We start from the raw sequence: 25,150 nt of genomic DNA on the forward strand, positions 1-25,150 counted from the left end.
TCAACATTTCCAAATCCCATCTGAAAGATACCCTTCACTTTTTCACTTTTTGAGTCCGAATTCCCCGTCCCCTGTAATTTTAAGTTAAATAAAATCAAAATTGTTAGTTCTTGTACATTAAAGAGCTTTAATGTGGGCCTTAGGGCCCACATGAATTAATGTTGAAAACTGATAACAAGAACTGCAAAAAAAAAAAATTTAAGCTAGTGTTAAGTTAAGTTATGATAGGTTGTATTAAGCTAAATAAAAATCAAAATTGCTATCCTCTTTCTGTGTGGACAAGACCAAAGACTTACTTATACCAAATATCAATATATTTTCAAAAAGACAAAAGGAATTATACCAAAACTATTGTATATTTTCTATAGTTTTTCTGCACCTGCTTCCTAACGCTAGGTTTTCCGATGTTTCGTGACGTAAAATATTCAAGTATAAATAAAATACTTGTAAAATAACTCTCAGAGATTGGTCAAAGTAGTTTTTATCCCGAAAGTGGGTACGCGATGTCACGAATCCGCGAAGGATTGCAGACCAATAAGCTTAACATCTTTTGTGCTTAAAACCGCATTCTTGATTACGACCTCTCGAAAGCTCTCATGCTTATCTTAAGGGCAAATCTACGGAGACTGCCCTCCATGAGGTAGCGCGTACTGTAGAACAAACAATCCATTATAATTATTGCCACCTTTCTAGACATAGAAGGTGCTTTTAACAACGTCCTTACCGAATCCATAGAAGAATCGCTCGTTAAGTTCGGTGTAGAAGACTTCATTCGAGAATGGATTATTTCCATGCTCAGTGGTAGGAAGATTCGAGCCATTCTGAGCAATACAATCGAAACAAAACACCTGAGTAGGGGAACACCCCAGGGTTGTGTCCTTTCGCCTCTTCTATGGCTTCTTGTCATGGATACAATTCTCGTTAAATTAGAGAGATGTAGAGTGAAGGCGGTAGCCTTCGCGGATGATTTGGTGGTATTGGTGTCAGGAAAGTACACCTCTGTGATTAGTGAAATCACGGAGTCAGCTTTGAAGAAAGTTAGCAGCTGGGCCACGAGTTGTGGACTAGGAGTTAACCAAAGTAAAACTGAACTGTTGCTCTTTAACACCAAAACTAAAGTACCGTCCTTCACGCTAGCTCGACTCAACATGGTCAAATCCTATCAGTGTCTTCCAGTGCAAAATACTTGGGAGTTATACTCGACCCTAAACTAAACTGGAAACTAAATATAGAAGTACGGTTTAAGAAGGCCTGTATTGCCTTCTACGCCTGCAGCAAAACTTTCGGCAAAAAGTGGGGACTTCAGTCGAAGATGACTCTATGGACGTACACAGCCGTAGTACGTCCAAACTTAATATATGGGTCGATTGTGTGGTGGCCTGCTCTTAGCAAAGTCTATAATATTGATAAGCTAAAGAAGGTTCAGAGAACAGCTTGCGTGGGCACCACAGGGGCCATGCGTTCTTGCCCAACGGACGCCTTAAACGTTATTTTGGATCTTCTACCAATCGACCTTTTTATTAAATACATAGTTTCCTGCAGCGCTATTAGGCTAAAGGAATCAAGCAGCTGGTTGTCAAAACCTTATAGTCACAGCAACACAACGAAATTGATTCCCTCAGATATTATCTCGGTAGACACTGACTACTGCACTCCTACTTTGAGCCTTAGTAAGGGTTTTAAGGTTATTTTCCCATCCAGAAAAGATTGGGAGGATGACATCGTGTCGTTAGGTTTCGACACAACCATCTTTACTGACGGCTCAAAGATGGAGTGCGGAGTTGGTTCTTGGATCTTTTCTCAGTCCATAAATGTAGCTAAATCCTTTAGGCTTCCTGACTTTGCTAGCGTTTTTTAGGCTGAACTGCTGGCAATAAGTAGGCATGTAAGATACTTAAACAAAGCCTAAACCAAAACCGAAATGCGGCTATCTTTACAGACAGTCAGGCAGCTGTCAAAGCTATTAACTCGGCCAAACCCTCATCTAAATTGGTCCAGCAATGTCGCGATGAGTTGCGATCTTTTCTATCTACCAAACTGAATCAAACCGAAGTTGGAGCAAGCTACCAACTGCATTATATCTAGGTAGATATGACCCACCTATAATAAAACCCGTACAAACGATCTTCTATGCAGGCCAAGGCAAGACATAGCCAGGATTGTTGCAGTTTGTACCGGATATTGGCCTATAGGAGTTCATGCCTAGAAGTTGGGTATATCCTACAACACCTTTTGCCGTAGTTGTAGTGACCAAAGTGAAAGTGAAACGATAATCCATTTCCTCTGAAAAAGTCCTGCTTTGGCAAACACTAGAATGAAATACTTTGGAAAAGCATTTTTTTCACGAACTTGATGAGCTATCTGAGACAAAGATTAGAGACCTAATCTAGGCTCTAACATAATCGCTATGAAGCTTCTCTATGAATCTGTCCCTTTCAATCACAGGTCAAACGAGTTTTTGGTATCAAAACGAAGCACTACAGCGCTAATTGGATCTCAGGCTAGGTTGCCTTGAGATCGCCATTTCTACCTACCTACCATCTCTCAGACCTTTCTCTCAAAAATATTTCATAAGACCATTGTTGTCATCAACATTTTATTATAACAACTGTTAACGATAAAATCTTTTCATTCAAAAGACCAATATGGAATCTTTTATATAGTAACAGACAAAGAACATCAATATTAACTTTGAAGCTTCTGTTCGATCAATAATAACACTCTTAATATATTTCTTAAAGAAACTCATTAAACTAAATTAAAATAAATTTCTTATCGCTATAGACTTTCATGACTTAATTCAACTTAATACATATATACGAGTAATACAATATTTCCAAACATTAATTGCCAAACATAACAAATAAAAAAAACAAAGTCATCCCGAGCTTTATTGAGTCTTAAAAATAAATCTCTGTTACTTTTTCTTTTTTTGATTAATGCCTTCCAAATGACGCCCTAAAAATCCCATGTGATTTATATCCCTTGGACGAACCAAAAAATAAAAATAAATATTAACTACACAATTTCTATACGTACTCTATGCAAACCCCTAAAGGACTAAAGAAGCCATTCATTGACAATATATATACATTCACATAAAGCCCTACATATGGATATGTATAACCCACATCGAAGATGGGCTTATAAATATGTACGAGTATGTTTTAAGGTATAAAACTTAACTCAACTCAAAATATATATCTAATATATAAACACCGCCATTTTACAACTTCGCAGAATAAAATTTGTTTTAACGATTTTTTAATAAAAAGAAAATATAGCAGCTCCAGAAAAGAAAGCCGAGTATGTGGGGGGTTTTTCTGATATTTACACCCATTTTCATTTTTACGCTTCCGTATGATTTATACCGGCCTACATTTTGGTAGCTGCCAGGGAAATGCCCTTCTTTTGCCACCTCGCCAACCAGCATATATAGGAAATAGGCATACATACGACAAACCAAACACCTTACCGTCGTCATATGTTCCTATAGGCATCATCGGTATTACCAACATCAACAAAAACAACAAGGGCTTGAGAAAATTCCCATTAACAACCACAACATGCGTCACAAATAAAAACATTCACTGAAAGCCTAAAACCAAGATCAGTATAAGGCGGAAGGTGTAGCTATGGGGTATATACGAGTAGCTTCTGTTTCCTTGGCCAACATAAAGACGACGAGGACGACGACGTATTAAAACAAACGTTGATATTTAGGTAAGGGGTAAAGAGAAAATAAAAAATAAAAATCCAAGGCGAATATTACTTTACAACGTGTACATAATAACATAACAACACCACTGTCTTGACTCTGGGAAGGTAATAACAATTTAATAATAATATACTCGTTCCTTACCATTTTGTAGTATATTATTCGCCAAAAGATGCCAGGAGCTTAAAGGGGAGGGAAGTTATGTTATTATTATTATTATTTTTTTGAAGCGAATAAAAAAGGTCTATATCCGACTAAAGGTACACAAATCGATGGAAAATGGAAAGAAAATATGTTTCCTTTATTGCATCCACGAGAAGATATCAATAAAAAGTTAATCGAAATCTTTATAAAAATCCTTCCTTGTGGTTAACTTGAACAATAATCCTTAAAGTTATGTTTGAAAGAAACACCGGCACATGTACACTCATAGGTGCCTTTCTTTTACTAATTTTTTAAATTCTTGGTATTAAATAGATATGGAGTCCTTTTTTCTTCCCGACGGATCAGTTACAACGGAGGCAATATATCTTTGAAGGTGGAGGAACAACCCTAAAACAAAAATAACATCTAAGCCCACAATTTCTAACCATCAAAATGCTAAGCAACCTGAACAAATCCTATGTTCTAAAATGGGCTCTTCCCAAATTTGTCGTGTTCTAGTTTTAAAACACCATTAGACAATCTTAATTTTAACAAACCTTCAAGGCTTCAACAAGTTAATACTCTTACCTGAACTCAAAATCCTTAACTGGTAGATATTCCTAGCTCTCTACACAGACTTTTTCTCCAACTATTTCATAATTCCACGATTTTCATAGAGCCAATTTTAACGACATAAATAGATAGCTTCGTAAAGTTCCGTTTGATATACTTAAACCAATTCGTAAATGTTGCTATTGACCTTTTTCCAAAAAAATAAAATAATTAACTCTATCTCGCGAGTAGTACCCGTGGCATGATGGTTAGTGCGTTGGACTGTCATGCCAGAGGTCTTGGGTTCGATCCCTGCCATCTAATAGAACGCTACTTAATCGATACTAAATTGAATCTTAAGACTGCTCCTAAGTCCTTTTACCAGTTAGTTACCCCACTTCTCTCACTCTTAATATTGAAACTTTAAATAGGTCCACAAACTATCTCTTTAACAAACTTCAAACAATTCCTTATATTTGACACTTTTGCTCCAGATTCGACATGTTTTGAATATCTGCCATTACTTTTTCGAACAATTGACCCCGATTTGAACAACGGAATGAAGAATTCTCATCTGGTCTTGATGGTGTCCACGTCATTTTTTAAAAATAAAGTGTTCTGTTTCCCTACCTTCTCCCCACTCACAAGGTTTTAATCAAGCTTAAGCTCAGTGGGATTTTACACTCTTTTGGAAAACTGCGTTTGTAACCAAAGTTCACAAAAAAGACTCCCAGTTTTCGAAATTTCCTATGTTCCAAACTTAATTGAAAAGACTCCCAGTTTTCGAAATTTCCTATATTCCAAACTTAATTGAAAGCATCATTTACGAGTTTTTGGTGTATATCTTTTATTTCCATTAGGAATCATGGTTTTCAAAAAATTAATTCTACAACTGCCAACCTTGTGGAATTTGTGTCCTATACGCTTGAATAAGGAAACGAAGTTCACATAATCTCCACTTTGACTAAATATCCCACTGACTTTTACTCTTTAAGCTTTGTATTCTTGAATTTGAATTTATTTTGTTGCAATTTATTTTTCCTTCTTACCTAGAAAGCCGCTTATAAAACGTTTGCTATAGGTGTGCTCTCTTCTAGCTTTTTCTTGCTACTTTCGGTGTACCACAAGGTATCCACTTAGGGTCTATCTACGCCTGCGTTACCCGAACTCTTTACATCACCTTTGTCCATTCCCTCCTTGAATACACCTCTCAAGTATGGCCCGCGCACCCAGTCGTAAATATTTCAAGAACGCCTACAGTTGATTAATCTCAAGACATTGGAAGAACGTAATCAGATGTCTGCTTTCTGGCTCTACGAAATAACCTAATCTATAAAACTCCATTGTCTTAAACATTTAGAGAAATACTCAGCTCTTTTATCGATGGGCAAAAATCCTCTTATCAAACCCTTCTTGTCGGTGTCGGGCGGTCATGATCACCAAAGCTGTCGTGGGACTTGAGGAACCTACAACGAACTGTTGGTGGGTTCCTTTACTCTTTTAATAGTTCAACTTACATCAAGGCGTTCTAAACATAGATACGGGACCCCTAATTTTCAGTAGTTGTGTTAGCGTTTTCATAGTCAGTTTGGATGATTGAAAGGCTGAGGGGTAAACCAGGTGCGTCTTATTGTCTCGCCTTACCACGGTTCTGCCGGGGCTGACCTTTCCCTTCCGACCTACTCGTAGAACCTTGATTTATCATTGTTCCTCTCTACAATACTAACTGCCTTACTGACAATACTAACTTCGGCCCATCCACCGTCTTTAAGGATGAACTTTTGGCATCCAGCAGGAGACAGCAACGAGTGGAACACTGGAACTTCCAATACTCTGGTGTTTCCCAAACCCTCAACTCAAGAAAAGCCCGTTAAGCGTAAATGATCTCAGGAAAATGTAATTTCAGCTGAGGAAAAGAGTAAGCTTGAAGGTCGGGTACAGAAAAGTATTTTGCAGTGCAATTGCATACTCTATTGATTGTAAATGAGCTTTCCTCCAACAGAAATGGTTTGCTACCTCGGTAAAATATTCGTCCTTCGTGGTTCATAACAAAGAATAGTCCAAACGTGTTCAATCTCAGCTTTAAAACTACTAATTTAGATAGTTATAGGAATATCCTCATAAGCAACATAACGAAGCTCAAAAAATAATCATATAAGGTGACGCAACAGTCCGTTAAGAACTAGGGTCTAGTGATTAACAATTCTCAACCATTCCTGTGGGCGAGTGTTGTTTGTCAGGAATGGAGGGGACCCACATTTTTAAGCCGAATACGAATGGCTAATTTGAGAAGGCACTTTCAAGAATTACTCGTGGAGTGTTTGTCAATTCCTCGCAAACTTTAGATTGATTGAAACCAAGAACTCTGACATGACAGCCCAACGAACTGATTATTATGCCACGGGTACTGTAACGAAGCTTACTTACTTAAGGCGGCGATACAGTCCGGGCGGACCTGGGCCTCAACATGCGTCTCCAGCCAGCTCGGTCTCTAACTAGCTGTCTCCAGTTTCGCACGCCAAGTTGGTTGAGGTCCTCTCCCACCTGGGTGCGCCACCTGAGTCGCGGACCTAGCCATCTCAGTCGTTGGACTTTAATTCTTCTAACTAGGTCAGTGTCGCTGTACAGCCCGTACAGTTCGTCGTTATAATTTCTCCTCCATTCTCCATCTATGCGTACGGGACCAAAAATCACCCGAAAAGTTTTTCTCTCGAAGCATCCTAAGCGCTCTCATCTTTCTTTGACAGGGTCCAGGCCTCAGCGCCATAAATGAGAACCGGGGGAATGAGTGTCTTAAAGATGGTGATTTTACATGCTCGAGAGAGGACTTTACTTCTCAATTGCCTTCTAAGTCCAAAGAAGCAGCGATTTGCAAGAGTTATTCTTCTGTAACGAAGCTGCCAAGATAAAAATGTGCCTCGTTCCAATTCGTTGTATAATTCAGCTGTTTTTAGGAATCAACTCGGTACCGAAAACGAAGACTATGGGCGTACTTTGTCAATTCCTGAGATTTATGGCGAGTTGATATTTTTGGGATGAGTTTCAATTTTGGCTGTAACGTACTTCATTTCAAAAAAAAAAACTAGATTTTAGAAAACACATTGAACACAAACCGAATAGCCTAAAATTCGGGGCTTAATTTGGAAATAAGTTTTCCATATTTCCCGAAATTCTCAACGATAAAACAACGGCTTATTTCATTGAACTGATAAGATATAATATTGAATTTCTTTCAAACGTAAAAATGCTGTCAGTGTCAATATCACTTATGATTTAAAAAGAAATTTCTAGATGGCCTACGCTGAAGTTAAACGCTAAGTCCTTAATAACGCGTTTTTAATAATTTCGCGTCAATTTAATTACAAAACTAACTAAAGAAATATGTTGAAGTGGAAAAAATGTGCCGTGAAATAAGTCACCGTAAAGTAAGCCCATTGAGGGACTTATTTCCCACTCAGTGGAAACTATTTGCACTTTAGTAAAGTATGATTAGTTCCCTTGCAATTTGGGAAATCAGTTCCGAAAAAATATTTGGATTGAAGTTGACTTAGTTCTCGTGGACTTATTTCCCTGAACCGGAAAAAATGTACATATACGCATATAAACCCCTCTGCTGTTATTTCCATAAATGAACAAACAAAAATAACACCCAGCAGACTTACTTCCTTTTCGATATATCTTCCCAATTCATTCTCATCACGTTTTCTTTATTCCCCTAGACATCGAATTTCATTCTAAAATGTCAAATTTATAAATTCAAAATATGTGTTTTTATATTTTTCACATTTTCTGGTACAAGAATAAAATTAAAAGCGTAAAAACACAAAATAAAAATTCTTTACAAGGACAAAAATATTTTATTACGACGATGGCGATGTATGGATTCAAATGTTTTGCTCTTAGAAATTCCAATAACTGAGTTTTGCTCACTTGACTTTTTGGTTAACAACAAAAATAATTTAATAATAAAAACAGCATGAATCGTTTTGACTTCTTAACAAAATGAAGAAAAAACAAATACACTCACCATAAGGGAGGAAGAGGAAGAACAACAAAGGACGAAATCATTGACGACGACGACGACTAGAACTAGGACCGGCGCGGCGCACGCTGACGCAACACGACACTATGGAGACATAGACCACGACGCAGAGCCCAGAGAGGACTTTCCACTAAATTAATATTCCATATGCAATTATGTGGTCGTGTTGTTTCTCGATTGTGGTTAAGAGGCCAGCACCAGGACTGGGACGCATACATATACAGCCTCAGCTGGATCCATTAGAAGTGGTGCCAAAAAGGATTGCACCCCACCGGGAAGGTGCGACGAAATGTTTTGGATAATAATTGATGTTGTTTTGTTGGCCCAGAATGCGGCCAAATTGAAGATTGTATCCAAGCGGGGGCTGTTGGCATGCAATATGGTAAAATTTATTTATCATATGTGTGTACAGTCACATATTATAATTACGATGGCCAAAAGCAATTATGTTTAAATATGTACATAACGTACATTCGTGTATATGCATTTATGGCTGTGTGTAATGTGGATGCAGTAACATGTGTGTGTGTTTTTATTACAGTTACGATAATTATATCATTAATATCTGTATTCGATTTCGAAGTGTACAATTAAGGACTATTCTGGATATTATGCTAAACGAAAGACATTTCGGTGTACTTAACATTACTTGTTCATTTATATATTTAGAACATATGTATCTGTGTTAAGTTGTTGTTTGTTTCGACATCTTTTGATTTGATATTCCCTTCAGTTTTTTGTAAAGGTACATATCTTTAAGTTGGCAACACTGTCTTGTAAGGTTTTCCTTATGTTTAAAACAAATAATTTAAAGAGAGGCTGGTATGCGACCCACACTGATAACTTTCCATCCCGTTTATCAATTTGTCTTCTTTAAAACTTTGAACGGAATATTCATATCAACATTAAGTGTGAGATCAAATACTTGATTCAAAAACTATCAGTTTATTGTTGTTTTAGTAGGTTTTCGCGTTTTGTAAAATAAGTTGTCAGTTGAATTTTTCTAAAAAAAAATAACTTAAAATTAACAATAATATTTTGCATATGGTGAAATAGTTTGATTCCAACATTTTTTTTTTCTAACGAGATTTTTAGTCGAAAACCAATTCTTACAAGTTTAATAACATTTCTTGAAAGTTTCAATATCTTTCATTGGATTTTTGTTTGAAAATCTAGAACAGAATGGAATTATTTTAAAGTCATTACCACCATTTATTCATGAGATATCAAGAATCAAACATCAATTTTTACCAACTTTGCGTACTATTTTTTGTAGATTTAAATTTTTACAAATATGATTGTTAGATTTTTAAAAAAAGTTCACTGAATATCCTAAAACAATATTTTGTATAAGATAATATTAGTGAAAAGTCAATATCTTTATCGAAAATTTATTTTTACCAACGTTAGTAATGTCTTTCATATTTATTTTTCATAAAAACTGCCAAACTTCCCAAAAACTATCTATACATGTTCTGCCTCTTTCTTATCTTCAGATAATTTATTTTCCATCCTGGTTCTTCTAATATGAAATTAAAATAAAGTTACCCAAAGGAAAAAGCTTTGAACGAACTTGTTGAATACACAAACAATTGATTTCGTTAAGTATGCTTACAAGTTATTTTCATTTCCGGGATGAGTTGTTGCAGGATGTGTTGTGTCTTGGGATGAAACTAGCTTACCGACAAAAAATGGTGTGTATTCGATAAGTCCATTCAAATACACAAACCATTTCCCTTAATATAATAATTTCCGAGTATTTCTTATTTTTAGTATAATAAAAAGTTAAGTATTTTTTTATCAAATTATAAATTAATATTTAATAAAATCCATTTTGCACAGTTTACGAAAAATTTTCTTTATTTTGACACCTTATTTGTTAAAATTAGTTCCGTTTGTGAGCTGAAAAAGGGAAACATGCTAATGAAAAAATATATGATGATGATTCGTCCTAGACTAAATTTCTGTTCAATCAATGACAAGAATATTTTTAAGAAAAAATGGAAAATTGGTATATATACAAAATCAATTTGAATAAAACCGGTCTAAAGATTTTGAATCAAAAAAAATTGGAAAATTGAGTTTTTTTGACAAATCGAATGGCATTAATATCTTTGAAGACAAACTTATTTTACATGTGTATTTTTATATCTTATATAGGTATTTTTTTAAACAGACTCTTTGCATAAAGGAGCAAGTTCGTGCGCATCGCATTTCGTAAATTTCATTTATAACATGAAATTAGCTTGAAGCCAATATCCTTAATGCTTGAAAAGATATTTAAGTCGAAAATCAACTTCTAGTAGTGTTTTTTTTAATATCATGTTTTGTATAAAATCTGTCAATTCGATTTTTTGAAAAATTTTACCAGATATCGAAAACATTATTCTGCATTGCATACATCTTTCATTATTAGCTTACGGACATACGAACGTACGATTCTTGGGACCCTTAAACGACGAGAAATATCAACATTTTTAATTCGACAAATTGGACTGATTGCAATAACTCCCAATCGAAAGTTAATATTAATGGCAGATAATTTTCCGAATAAAAGACTTATACCTTTAAAATATTCTTTATCTAGCTATGGTAAGTGCGTTGAACTGTCATGCCAGAGATCTTGGGTTCGATCCTTGCCTACGCTATTAATAGTTTTTTTTTTCACGGGCACTGCCTCATGCGAAGAATTGACAACTTCTCCAATTTTTCTTGTCATGAAAAGTGCTTTCTCAAATTATCCTTTCGGATTCGGCTTAAAACTGTAGCTAGTTCCATCCCTGACAACAGTACTAGCACACAGGAATGGTTGAGTGTCAATTAAGTATTTCTTTTAAATTGATTTAAAAATCGACGAACAAAATTTTTGCATGATCTGAAATTAAGACAAAAAATAGTACAATGTCCCAAGGGTTGTAAAAATTTCTGGTCATTTTTGAAAAAAGTACGAAACACCACGTCATCCTCGTATCCAACGCTCATCCTCAATGGCACTCCCTATGTAAGCTCGATTGATAAAGCCAATTTGCTTGCAGCACAATTTTCTGTTAATTCGACGCTACCGGATAGTGTCATGAGTCCTCCTGTTCTTGAGAGCGTAAACGATTCTATGGGACGAATTTTTTTCGCACTCGTGCAGTTGCAAGATTACTGAAAGACCTTGACATATACAAATCCACTTGCCCGGGTAGTATCCCCCTAATTGTTCTAAAGAGGTGTTCTTCAACGCTGGCAGAATCACTGCGTAAGCTTTACCATATATCCTATTCTACAGGTCACTTTCAGAGTGGATGGAAAACTGCATTTGTCCAGCCTGTCCCTTAAAAAGTCGAATAATCTCACTCTAATTATCGTCCAATAGCACTCACGTACCTCCTTTCCAATTTCATGGAAACGCTGATAAATTATTAGCTTCCGAAATATCTTGAAGAACGGAAGCTTCTTAATGACCGGCAGTATGGCTTTAGAAAAAGGTCCACTGTAGGTCTCATGGTTTATCTCACCGAACAGTGGAACAAATCTTTCCATCGTTTTGGAGAAAGTAAGATTATTGCACTTGATGTTTCAAAGCATTTAATAGAGTTTGGCATCAAGCTCTCTTATCGAAAATGCGTGCATTTGGTATTGATAAATCTCTTCCTCAATGGATTAGAAATTATCGTTCTAACCGTTCAATACAAGTTGTATTGGATGGTTTGAAATCTGAAATTCATAAAATAAATGCTGGTGTCCCCCAGGGCTCCGTTTTGTCTCCGACACTCTTCTTTTCTGCCACTTCTAATCCCTTAAACTTTTCGCCCACGACAGTACCTCAGCTTTTCATATTCGTTTCTAGATCCTTGTGCTTCGTATATGGAACTTAAACGACAGCGTATGATAAGCTCATTAAATTCTGATCTTGACAGCATTGTTCAATAGGAAATCAAAAACCGTGTAGAATTTAATGCTTCAAAAACTCAATACTGTCCCCTGTCGTTAAAGCGTAACACACCCCGATGTCACTATCTATGAGTGGCACCTTCATCCAAGAAATTAATCAACTCTCAGTACTCGGTAAGTGTAACACAGATCACCTTTTATGGAATGCTCACATATTTGACATTGCCAAAAATGCTGGCAGGTCCTTAGGATTTCTCCGACGGTGCAAGAAATTTGTCACCCCTTCTGATCTGGCTATAATTTACAAAGCCTTCATCCGTTTAAAGCTTGAATATAATTCGCATATCTGGACAGGTGCCCCTAAAACAAGTTAAAAAAGGGCTTTAGATAGAACTATAATCGAAAAAATTACGTCATTTAAACACCGCCGCAATGTTTCATGCCTTTCGTTGTTCTACCGATATTTTTATAAACAGTGTTCTATCGAATCAGCCAGTTGCATTCCCCCCCCCCCCCCCCCCCTTGAACAATGCAGCCGTAATACTCACACTTCCAGGAATGCTTATCAGTTTACACTTGAGATCAATTTCGGGTATACTGTCAAGTATAGAGATTCTTTTTTAAATCGCACATCGAGAAATTGGAATGCTTTGGCCAACTCTGTGTTTCCCTCCCATTTTGATGTTAAGAACCTTAAGACCAATATGCACCGGTATCTCCTCTTAAATCCTTCCCTATTTTCCTAACGCTTGTACTGTGTTTAAATATAAACATAGAAATGGTACTTATAACCCCTTGAGTACCTGTAAATCATAAAAAAAACTAAAAGTAAGCCAAAATTCGAAAGATTTCGAAAGCTCCTACAAAATGTGAATTTAATTTAGAAAATTTTAAAAAGTTGTTTCTAGAGTATTAAAAGATTGACTTTGTTCAACTTCTCCATCATCAAGTGCCAAGTCAAGGTCGACTCTCTTTTTCTTTTTAAATTCCTAACTTGTGTTAGAAGTACTACAATGCTCATTGTTAATATATACTAAGTAATTCGAATTGCTAGGAGTTTTCGAATTGAACATTTTTACATTTCTCCAAACTTCAAGGTCCCCTGAATCTAAAAGCATTGTAGGTACACAAGTTCGTATTTTCGTACGTTTGGGAAAGCTTCCTTATCTCGAAAAAGAATAAGGATAAAGAATTTGAAGTTTTGGTTGGTAGCAAATATATCACGTACAAATCATGTAACTACTCAAATAAAATTCTTCCGATGGAAACGTTGTACAGAAATTGTTAAGTTTTACAAAAAATTAATTGATAGCTTTTAGTATCAATCAAGTAAATCGACAAAATCATTTCAATCACAAAATTGGCATAACCTTAAAAATATTGTTTTGTGCACCTTTTGACATGTGTCAAAATTTGTAGAAAATTTAATTTGATATTCAAAAAACATTATAAATTTAATAATAATATTATATTAATAATATTAATAATATTATATTATAATAATATTAAAAAATATTTTTTTTAAATAAGTATCACCTAGAAAATTTTTATTAGGGGTTCCATTCCAGGCTTTTTTTTCTTTCAATTTTTAAGACTGAATTGAAGAATTCTGGCGGTGACTTCCGTGGCAAAGTTGTCTTAAAAAATAAGTTAAAAATAAACAGCGGAAATTTGATTTGATACTATTGTATACATATGTTGACACTACTTATTGTAGATGATTAACAAAGTGTCCTTCTATAAACTCACAAAAATGCTTAAAATTGTAGATGTTCATATGCACAGACCTAGAATTGGTATTTTTTCGGACTTCCTCATATTCTTTATGACGGGTGTTTTTTTAGGAGTGTAATTTTCAATCTGACATTCCTGTTTACGGAGTTGGTGATGTTGACAGCTGTCACTTGTCTTATGCTTAGTTTGAGTTGCTATTTTATAATGAATTGGCTTTGTCTTAAACAACGTTTTCAAACCTTTCAAATTTGTTATTAATATTCAGTCGACATAATCGCCAAATGTAGTCCGTAATTCAATTCAGTGGCGTGGCCGCCAAGATCGTGCTATTTACCACCGTGGAGTAATGTGATTTGCGGATAAGACCGAGACGTTTAAAATTAGGCATCATAAATATAATGCGAAACCCTTATCCTTAAAATAAATCCAAATTCCTGGTCATAACATTAAATTTGTAGAATATGAGTTTGTTCACTCGTCTAAAAAAACATCCGCTATGTTATATTTTTCAAAGTAATTTTAGACCATTTTGAAGTGTTGTTCTGGCGTTAAACAACTCCTGATGAATAGCCAAATTTTACTGAACGGAAATGTCAACACAGTCTGACGTTATCATCTGCTGTCAAACTAAATACACAAGAACTATCAAAACCTACTCATGCTTCAACAAAAAAACACCCTATTCTTTCACTTCAAAGTTTATTAAAAACATTTATTTACACTAAGTTTTTAAAGGTTAAGATTTTTTTTTAAACAATGCTAAGTGTTTGAAATTGCTTTGCATGCACTCAATCAGTCGCAACAATCTTACTCAAGGTATTCATTAAAATGTTGCTTTCCTCCAAAGAGTGTACGTACGGTACGGTACGTACCTTTGTAGGTAAAGTACAAATTAAGGTATTCACCTATAATAACTGTCAATTGTATATATGTGCAATGTGCAAGCATAAAATTCATCAATGTCATTAAGTAAACGAACAAGTAGGTAGTATTTTGTGTTCACTAGTAAATACGGGTCACACATTCATACTTACAATGTTTTTCTTCTCACCCTTTAAAGTTTATCAGTCGCTCAATCTTTTCCACCCTTGTAAATTAATTTTGCGAAACATTGACATACATTTGCCCTCATTCATCACAAATAGTTACGCCCTCATTTTTTTATGATTAATCAGAAAACATTAAATCGAATATATTTACGAGTATAATGCACCTGCATAGACAGACAGTGGACCACAAAAGTTTTCGTACTGCTGTTAAATATTAAAAAAATTGAACATTGCTCACAAATAGTAAAACCCTAACTTTCGTGGTGTAAATATTTTACCAAAACGAATAGCTAAAATCAAAATTAACAAATGCAAAATAACGTTTCTAATTAGAGGTAAACCATGAAAACCATGACCTTTGTATTCTTAACAAGGTTAATGTCTGGGCTTTAGGGGCGACTTTTAAGGAGGTTTATGCAATAGTCACAATAATTTAAAATAATGACCATTGGTATATTAAGCACCTTTGCACTGGTTTATCATTTTTTTTTTGATAATAAAAATATACGCATATTTTTTTCATATAACCTCGATTAATTTCTATTTACCGTCTCCGATTGCCGCCATACAACTCCTTACCGTAAACACCCCCACCTATGGATTTTGGATTCAGAATATCGTTTACTTCTCACCAAAAACCCGCTGCCACCTTTATATTCAAAAATGTTACATTTTGCTTCGTCGGGAAAAATTGCCTTCCACCAGAATTTGACACAAACTCCTGGTGAACTCAAGACGTTTTTTTCGTATCAATATTTACAAGTAGATTTTTGGTTCTAGTTCTTGGAACTTTTTCTATATGCACATAAGTGCCTTATGTGTTTTGAGCTCTGTGCTTATCCAAGCTGCTTTAAACGATCACAGTCCAATATTCGTCTTAGCAAACACTCTTTTTGAAAGTTTCGATGATTTTACTGATCTTGCAATCGATTTTATTTGACCCCCGTTCGGATCGATGGTTCCCGATCTTTCGGAATTTCTTTGTTCAACATGAGCATTATCTTATAAAATATCGGAACAATCAATAAGATTGTAACAAATGTTAACAGGTATGATTCCAAATTTTTTGCATTTTGTACCATAGGAAGGCACATCTATGTATATTCCAATTAACCCCTTTCATTAATGCTTTAGTCAATCTTTGTTGGATTGTTTTCAAATCTAAAAGAGTTAACTTCATGCGGAGGACACAAAATAGTATTAAAATATTAAAGAAGACATACGCGTAAAACAGATATTTCAAGGTATATGAATCACTGAACTCATTTCAGTTAAACTCAGTTACCTTTTGCTTCTAAAAAGTCTATATGTTTTAACAAATCAAGCTTTTAGTCACGTTCCTTTTTTAAGGTTTCTGTTGAAGAAATGTATTTTTTTCTTATAAGAAAACTTAATTGAGAAACGATTTCGACAAAAAGTTACACGTCAAGGTACAACTCGACAATTTCTCGAGATCTTCTTGCGATAAAATACAATCATGTTCTGTTTTAATACAACGAAAGACTTTTAAATCATCCGCGAACATAAGGCACTTTGGATTTAAAAATACGTTAGGAATTTAATTTCTACATAGTAAGAAAAAAAGAGGCCCGCATTGGCTTCCTTGAGGCACTCCCTAGTCAGCGGTGGTAGGTAAAGAGAGAATGTTAATAATACGAAACCATTGAATACGATCTTTTGAGTAAGCATCTATCCAGTTTAAAAAGTTAGAGTGGAATCCTATTTTTTTGTAACTTTATAAGTAATAAATCATCATTAACTCGATCAAATGCTTTTAAAAATTGGAGTTATTCTTTCATGAATTAATTTATTCAAAAAATTTAGGAATTGTAGTTATCTTGCAAATAAGGCGATAGTTGGAAATTTCCTGTCTATTGCCTGACTTAAAAATTTGTGTAGCTAAAGAACGTTTCCATGTATTCAAAAACTCACCACTTTCAAGGAAATGATTAAACATTATTTCCAAAGGAACTGCAATTATTCTAGCAGACCTCTGTAGGATCCATATCAAGTCGTATTTCAACTTCAATTTCCGATGTTAAATGGTTTAAACTTCCAATATTAAAATAGCTATCAGGGTAATTTAATTGATCATCAAGAAGTATGTACATTCGAAGTAGTAACTAATTTACCAGATTAAAAATGAGTAGCAAAAAGATTAGGCACAACTGAGAGATCAGATAATGATATGCCATTTTTAGTAATAACTATTAAACAAATAATAATTTGCTCTCGAAATCAAAGCAACAAATTAGAAGCACCAAGAAATTACCAACACTTGTAGAGTGTGAATTAAAAAAGTATTTAAAACATAGCTCAAACTTTTGTGGATACAATTCGTTGATGGTGTTTTGCTTTTATTTGTTATTGGTTTCAGTAAGAAACTACTGTAGTCCTCTATTTTCGAAATTGCACCTTTAAAAATTACTTCAGTTTAACGGCTTCCCATTGTTTTTTCCCAATATTTTATGATGGTCAGAAACTTTCTTGCATCACTGTACACATAGCTTCTATTCTCTGTTTGAACTTAATGATATCTACCTGAGTTATACCTTTGGGAACATATTTACAGCACTTTATAATGACGTCAATGTAGTGTTCTGTAAACTTCTTTGATATAATTTCTTAACTATATTTCTTGTAAAAGTTGTGCACTCGATGGAGAAGAAACGATACAAAAATACTTAACTTCTTGCAAGAAAGTATAGAAAACGCATTTTGAAATGTTCTGTCAGTTAAAAAGGAGATGGTGATGTTTGTAGGTGTAGATTATAGAAAGCAATTGCTTAAAAGCCATAAAGAAAGTAGTATCACGCAAATAAAACAGTTTTCCTTTTTTAGGACCTATTTTTTCTCACTACGAAATGTTAATATTTTTTTACACTTTAATAGCTTTAAAATAATTGCACATCAGAGTCAATTTGATCTCGTTTAAAGGGTTGCATTTTGTGAGTCAGCCTTGGGACGATTTCACAGTTTTTAACTTTTTATTTAAATCCCGCAAAGGATTGGCTATGATTGAATTTATTAATTTCAACAATTCGCATATGAAAAAATTAGTGTACAAAAACATTTCGTGAACTATTTCAACCTCGATTGAGGTATGAAAAAAAAAATTAAAATATTCGACTATTTCGGTTTGAACCAACTGACGGTATATTGCCTAAAGTCAAATGGAATACCGGACAACAGAAGAGCAGAAGGGAATTTGTAAAATTTCGACAAATTAATAAATTGTTCACTAAAAGAGCAACGTTAAGAATTAAACCCTTACAAAATATCTTACTTAAGGGCTAAATTTAGCTCTCTATTCAAATTTGAATATAGTTAGAGGAGTCTCTGCGAGTATTGAAGTTCAGGATCCATTTATCACCTACAGCTGAATTTCTTATAGACAAAAGCATATTTGGATTATTTTCCAATAGTCAATGATGATAGAAAAACCATAATCACTCAGCTTAGCAGTTATTTTAATAGTTTATTCTTTTGTAATAGGAACTTGTGGGTTAAACAGTTTAACCGTAGTATTCGCCTTTAAGGAAATGCATATCAGTTTGGCCTTGAACGCAAATCTGTCCGCACTTTTTTAAAAAATAGAAAATCGTTCTTTAAACGTACTTTGCGAATGTGAACAACCATGCTGAGCTCTGTCTTTCCCTATCATTGCAATGTTTAAGAACTCAAAACCAGTGTACGCTCAACGCTGACACCTTCTTCCTTATCCATCCCTGTTCAAAGGGTATACAAAAGACATTTGAGTATGCCTCCCTATTACCCATTTGTATAGACAGAACTTGAATCGAAGAGAATGAACAGCTACAAGTTCTAGAATCTTTTGAAGAACAATCACAATCGACCTTGCCAAAACGCTGCTAAGTGCTTAAGCTTCTTCCGAACTTCAGTGCGCTTAATTTTGTTCACATTCCGATCTGGTAGTAAATTTAAAGAAATTTAATATTCAAAAACGCTAACACTATATTAAATCATGTTAAGGGTAACCATTGTCCCTTGAGGTTTTTCTCCATATATCAAAAAATTGTAAATTTCTGTTAAATATACTTTACAAAGGTATCAAAGCTCTTACCCATTACTTAAATATGGATAAACCTTTATTTTCCAAAATTGCTTAAATGGTGAAAAGTGTATATAAAATTATAATAAAAATTTAAGAAATTCCAAATGTTTACAAATACCTTAATAAAAATAAAATCAAGGATCCTAATTCCACATCGTAAAAAATTACTTTTACTCGCGTTTCGTTCGCCATAACTTTGCATCTTAAAATCCTTACGAACAACTTCAACATATGCCAATATATTTCAATTTATTTGAAAATTAAATGAAAAAGGGTCTAGTATCCGAATTGGTATTTATGGTTGTAGTCCTTTCAAAATATATGCACATAAATGTACAACAACAATAAAAACTCGGTTTTTTACAACCTAGCATCAAAAATTATATACCCAAAGGCAAACCAATAAGAAATTTTTGAAAAAGTCATTATGATGGGTTGATTTCAATGATTTATAAATAAGATAAAATAGATCGATTGAAATAAGGACTCCATAAACATGTATATATACATTTGCATAGAAGAGTTAAAATTGATTTTACCACAAAATGAATTGAAGGAAAGTTAAGGCAAAAGATTTAAAATCGCTGCAAGAAATATTCCAAAAGAAGAACACTTGTAAAAATGTTGAAGTAACTGCGTGTGAAAAGGCTTTTATTTAAGACTTATTTATTCTTTCTCTGGGTTTAAAAAAGGGCTGTCATTCTTTTTCTATACGTAATGTATGTTTATTTCAGACCAAATATCAAAACTGGTTTTTCGGTCGTTTTATGTTAACCTATCGATACCAAAATTTGAAATACCCATTTTTTAAGGTCAATTTTAGGACAATCTTGAGAGAAAATATCGTTGAAATTAGCGAACCTTTCTTTTTAATATCGAGTCTTACAAAATATGCTTTAGTATTATTTTAAATGGATGAACATTTTACACCAATGTCCAATTTTAAAGTGATTTGAAACATAAAAGAGGGTGTGTTGAACAACAGTAACTAGAAGAACTGAAGGTATTAAGCCCTAAAATTGTTGGGAAAAGTAAAAGCGTGTTTGCAATACTTTATGTTAAGTAGAAATGCTCCATTAAATATTTCATAAAGTCGATTTGAAGAAAGGTAACTTTCATCAAAGTACAACCGGCAGATTTCTTGCAGTATAAGTCATTGGCAATAGAAAGGCTAACGTCTTCATTTTTCCATCTATTACAAAGCTTACAGATTTGAGGTAGATCAGTTTAATGGGTCATGCATTTTAAGTTAAATACTTCAACACGTGCTCTAGAAACTAAGCTAATAGCTTCTACAGATTGTTCGTTGCTGAAATAGGTTCCTGAAGAAAAATATTAATTAAGGTTCCTGTATATATTCCTGGATGATTTTGAAGCTGCTTTGGATAAATGCTGAGTGTAAAACTTCTCATCTATTCTTACCGTGACATCTGCAAACGTGCCCTGCCATTAACCAACGTTTGACGAAATAAGTGATAGACAAACTTTATGGGAATGGGCTATTTCATTCCATTTTTTTAATGGAGAGCCCGTTTGTTTGCGAAACGATGATACTCTTGTAAATACTTATTCTACTTCTTTTTATCACCCTTATCAAATATTCATTCAGTCTGAATTAACGTTTGAAAAATATTTTTGCTCCGTTTCGAACACCCCAAAGAACTTACTTAACGTGGTGCTACAGTCCTGTGTACACTATAGGGCCTCACCCATCGAACTGCTCCTACTAGCTCGGTCCCTAGCTAGATGTCTCCAGTTGCGCACTCCAAATTGGTTTAGATTACTTTCCACTTGTGCGCGACACCAGATCCGCGCTCTTCCTCTTCTGCGCTATCCTGTAGGCTTAGATTCTAAAACTTTCCTTGGTTTCCAAGCGCTCTACGCGACCCAGCCATCTTAGTCGTCGTCTCTATACAGCCCGTTCAGCTCATCGCTCCATCTTCTACTCCACTCACCTTCTATGCAAACAGGACCGTAGATCACGCGAAGAACTTTTCTCTCAAAACAACCCAGGGCTTTTCATCCTCTTTTGTCATAGATGCTTCTGTCATTATCATGTGCTAGTAATTCGAAAGACAGCCTCGAGTGCTGACGTAGGAGTTCTACATATTTTTTTTTCAAGTACGATGTTAAAAAATCACATGTAAGCGCATCACATTGCCTAAAGCCTATTCACAAACGGACGAGTTTAACAGGGATGCTGAAACTGACATTGCTCTGTACAGCTTGTCTCTAAAGATGGTGTCATATGCCGCCTTGAAATTGATGAAAAGATGGTGGGTGTCAATTCGATGTTCTTGGATTTTTCCAGGATCTGCCGTGATGTGATGATGTGATTTGATCGACTGTGGACTTTCCTGGTCTAAGACCACACTGCTAACCAACTTTCAGGTTGTTGATGGTGGGCCTTAAACGTTCACATATTTCGGCAGGGAATATTTTGTAACCTATGTAGGCTCCTTTTTTCAGTTTACAGTTTTTGACATCATAGCACATATATGTGTTGACCATGGAATGAAAAACGCGGTAACTTGACGCAAAATCCTTATTAGCAAAGAACTTTTGCCACAATATGGCCAAAGCCAGTTTGTCATCAAATCTTTTTTGTTTAGCCTGTTTTTGAAAGTTAAAGGTATGTATAATTAAAACACTCAGGTACTAACACTCTTTAACAACTTCAATATTTACATTACTCAGTGTTTAATATTCTTTGTGCTGCCTTCTCTTTGTACGTGCTTCAATGATCATCAACTTAATATTGCTGGTATTAATGACTAACCCCAATTTTTCGCAAAATGCATTCAGCCTGTTTATTTTCAACTGCAAAGTAAAAGGGTTGTCGGCCAAGAATACTAAGTCATCGGTCAGGTATTCCTCCTGATAGTATATCCTAAATGCCATTAATAAATAAACCAAAAAGTAATGGACTTAAAATGCAACCTTGAGGAACACCCGTCGATGTTTTAAACCACTCTAAGAAATTCGTCGCATCCCATACTGCAGCATTCGATGAAACTCGATCAAGATGAACTTGAATAACTCAATACTGTGGCTAAAAAACAAATTTGAAGTTATTTCAAGGACATTTTCCTAGTTAGCAACTTTTGAAATACTTAGCAACTCCTAAACAATATTTTGCTAGTTACTCATTTTAAAATGATACATTTTATCTTTTTTAACAAACTTTTATGTAATTCACTTTCACTCCTTAAGAAAAAATGTATGACAAAAAAATGTATCTACAAGAAAGAAATGAATTATTATATAATCTCACCCCTGATTGCAAAAAGAAAAACCAGGTGCTTTGACAAAATTTAATATTAATGATTGCTTTTGTTTATTCCACAGGAAACCAGGACACCTGTTTGCAACAGTTTGCTACACACATACGAATAATACTTTCATCCGTTTGTTTAGGCGGAAGTAAAAGAGGAAAGCTGCAAAAGGATCATCGAGTAATTATTTCCGCTCAAGTTCTATTGCAATTATCTTTGAAGTATACAAAGAAAAAGAAGAAAACGAAAACGAAGACAAAAACGAAGATAGATAACGCTTCGTTACGCTGGCTACATACATTTTGTTCGCTTGTATTCCGCTTTTATTTTCTGCATTAAATCGTTCAAGTGAAATCATAAGGAAGGAAAAAAAACGAATGGCAACGCTGGCTCTGCTCCGATGAAAAGAAGAAAAGGCCATAAAATACAATAGTACAATTATGCAAAGTTCAATGAACATTTTATTCATCATTTGTGGAGATTACACTTTAGCTTAACTCGAACGATAGATAATAATGCCGTGGCCCATTATCCCAATCGTTTTATAGTACCTACACATACATATACATCCATCGAGTCCATATACATTACATAACTGTATATGCTTTGAAAGAGTTACAATCCATCATAGTATCTTCATTTAAACAACCAAAAAAAAAGGATATACCCCAAGTATACATAAAACCCATCGCACAACTGGATTTTATTTTGAATTATTTAATTAGTCAACAGTCCATCCTGCCATATGTACAAGGATAATTGCAAATCCCCATCCATACCAAATGACGATAGTGACGACGATTCCTCCACCGGCGTCTGTACGGACGTTCAATTAATCCGCAAAATTGGATACATAGCTTCGCGCGTTCGGTATCTTAGCGAGATATATGCGAATTTTAAATTGACAAATCCTTACAGTGACTTAGCAAGTGTGCCATCATACAGCTCTGCTGAGAGCCTCGGCAGTACGGCTACGACAACGACTGTTGACGCCCAGCAGATCGGGGAACACGATATCCAGCAATCGCTAGACTCTGCCGATGCCAGATTGCGTCAGCGCATCCTTGAGAATTTATTAGTACAAATTTATGAGGATCATCAGACGGTGACCGTGATACGCGAAACGAGAGGCAACTCGAGCAAGGATCACTGTTTTTACATAATGAATAGCAACAGTACGACCAGCAGCAGTGTTGAGCGTCTGCTGCAAGCCAACGATGACGAGGACGAAAGCAATGATAATACTCTGCGAAAAAACTTCCTTAATGTGACCACCACTACAACGGGATCTAGTCAACGGGAGGCCGGGGGAGGACGAAGCACAACGATGGTATCCTTTGCGGCCAGTACCGGTCGGCGTGGCAGTGATAACGCCCTAATTGATTGCCGACGTCGTGGCAGTGGTAGCGAGGCGATGGATCAGCTTAAAGTCAATAATTGTCAACAGCTTGTGCCAGCTTCTTCCAAGCCCGTGCATCGAGGTAGCTGTGGTGCGACAGGCGAGCATCTTCTAGCTGCCAATTCGATTGCGAAAAAGTCTACAATTATTCTAAGTAAATCGTGTAATAATGTCGATGCGGGCGGTGGAGCAGGCAATGGATGCCCATCACTCTATCCCCGACAACAGGGTCCTCTGAATGGGGAGGGAGCAAATAACGTTGCTGCAACATTGTCGGATAGTATTGGCGGCGGCGGTAGTGTTGTCGGTGGCACCACTGGGAATAATGGAAATAGTGAATTCAGCGTTGTGCAAATGAACAATACAATCATTCAGTGCCACTTTAGCGATGATGACTTTAGAGCCTTAGTCAAGGATTTGAAGCGAAAAGTAGAATATACAGAGCGGACGAATTGGCTATGTAAGTGTTATATTTTATTCTTCTTTTATTGTTTATATATTTTTATTTAAATTTTTTAAACACTATCATACTTAGAATGCTATTGATATTTGAAATTATTGTCTTCGATTTTTTCACTTTTATTGATTGCCTTAATATTGAGTGGAAATCGTCCTGCATTTCAAATGAAATTAAATTTTTATTCCTTTCTAAAAAATTTTGAAAATTAAGATAAATATCCCGAAAAGTGAAAAACTCTAGAAAAATTCTGAGTTTAAAAGGAGGTATTAGTGTAAATTAGTTTTGATTTCCTGAATTTTGCAATGGCTGTAAAAGTTAGAGTGTGGTAGAGCATTCTACATTCGCGTAGTACGGTCAAGGAATAAAACTCTGTTCACCACAGAACGACTGGTATATTAATCATTATGACATCCTTCCACAAGAGGTGACCGAAGATACACCATACCGAAGTTTTGAGTGCCATTAATGGAAAGTGCCAAAGGTAGTACTTTTTACGAATTTAAGCAGGATTGAGTTTTCAAACATTAAATTCTACTCGAAATTTAAGTCCCTATTTTCCGATACTGTCTAAGTCAGTATTAAATGAGCTTGTCATGCATGCATTGCAATTGAAGATCCTTGTCCAAAGAGCAGGGTTGTGAATCTAAAACGAATATGAAAATTTGGGGGTAAGAAGTTTTAGACCGGAGATCCAAAAAATAAAAATGACAAAGAGTGTTGTAGACAGAAGGGAGCCTTGTGGTACATCAGTATTTAATTTGTGTTTCTCGGACTTAAACCCATCTAAAACTAATTCAATTGAACGGTCTGAGAGGTAATTTCT

General features: G+C 35.2%; 1 protein-coding gene across 4 annotated transcripts in view; it reads left to right on the top strand.

Annotated features, from left to right (window-relative positions):
- Positions 1 to 25,150, top strand: part of LOC129950583 (high affinity cGMP-specific 3',5'-cyclic phosphodiesterase 9A) — a 267,471-nt gene that overhangs the window by 98,044 nt on the left and 144,277 nt on the right. For all 4 annotated transcript variants that reach the window (XM_056062534.1, XM_056062531.1, XM_056062516.1 and 1 more), the window contains exon 3: positions 22,542 to 24,327. In XM_056062534.1, coding sequence (XP_055918509.1) covers positions 23,214 to 24,327 — 1,114 coding nt within the window. In that variant the 5' untranslated portion in view covers positions 22,542 to 23,213. The remainder of the gene's footprint in view (positions 1 to 22,541; positions 24,328 to 25,150) is intronic.

Source organism: Eupeodes corollae, chromosome 1, assembly GCF_945859685.1.
Source record: "Eupeodes corollae chromosome 1, idEupCoro1.1, whole genome shotgun sequence".
Lineage (NCBI taxonomy): Eukaryota > Metazoa > Arthropoda > Insecta > Diptera > Syrphidae > Eupeodes > Eupeodes corollae.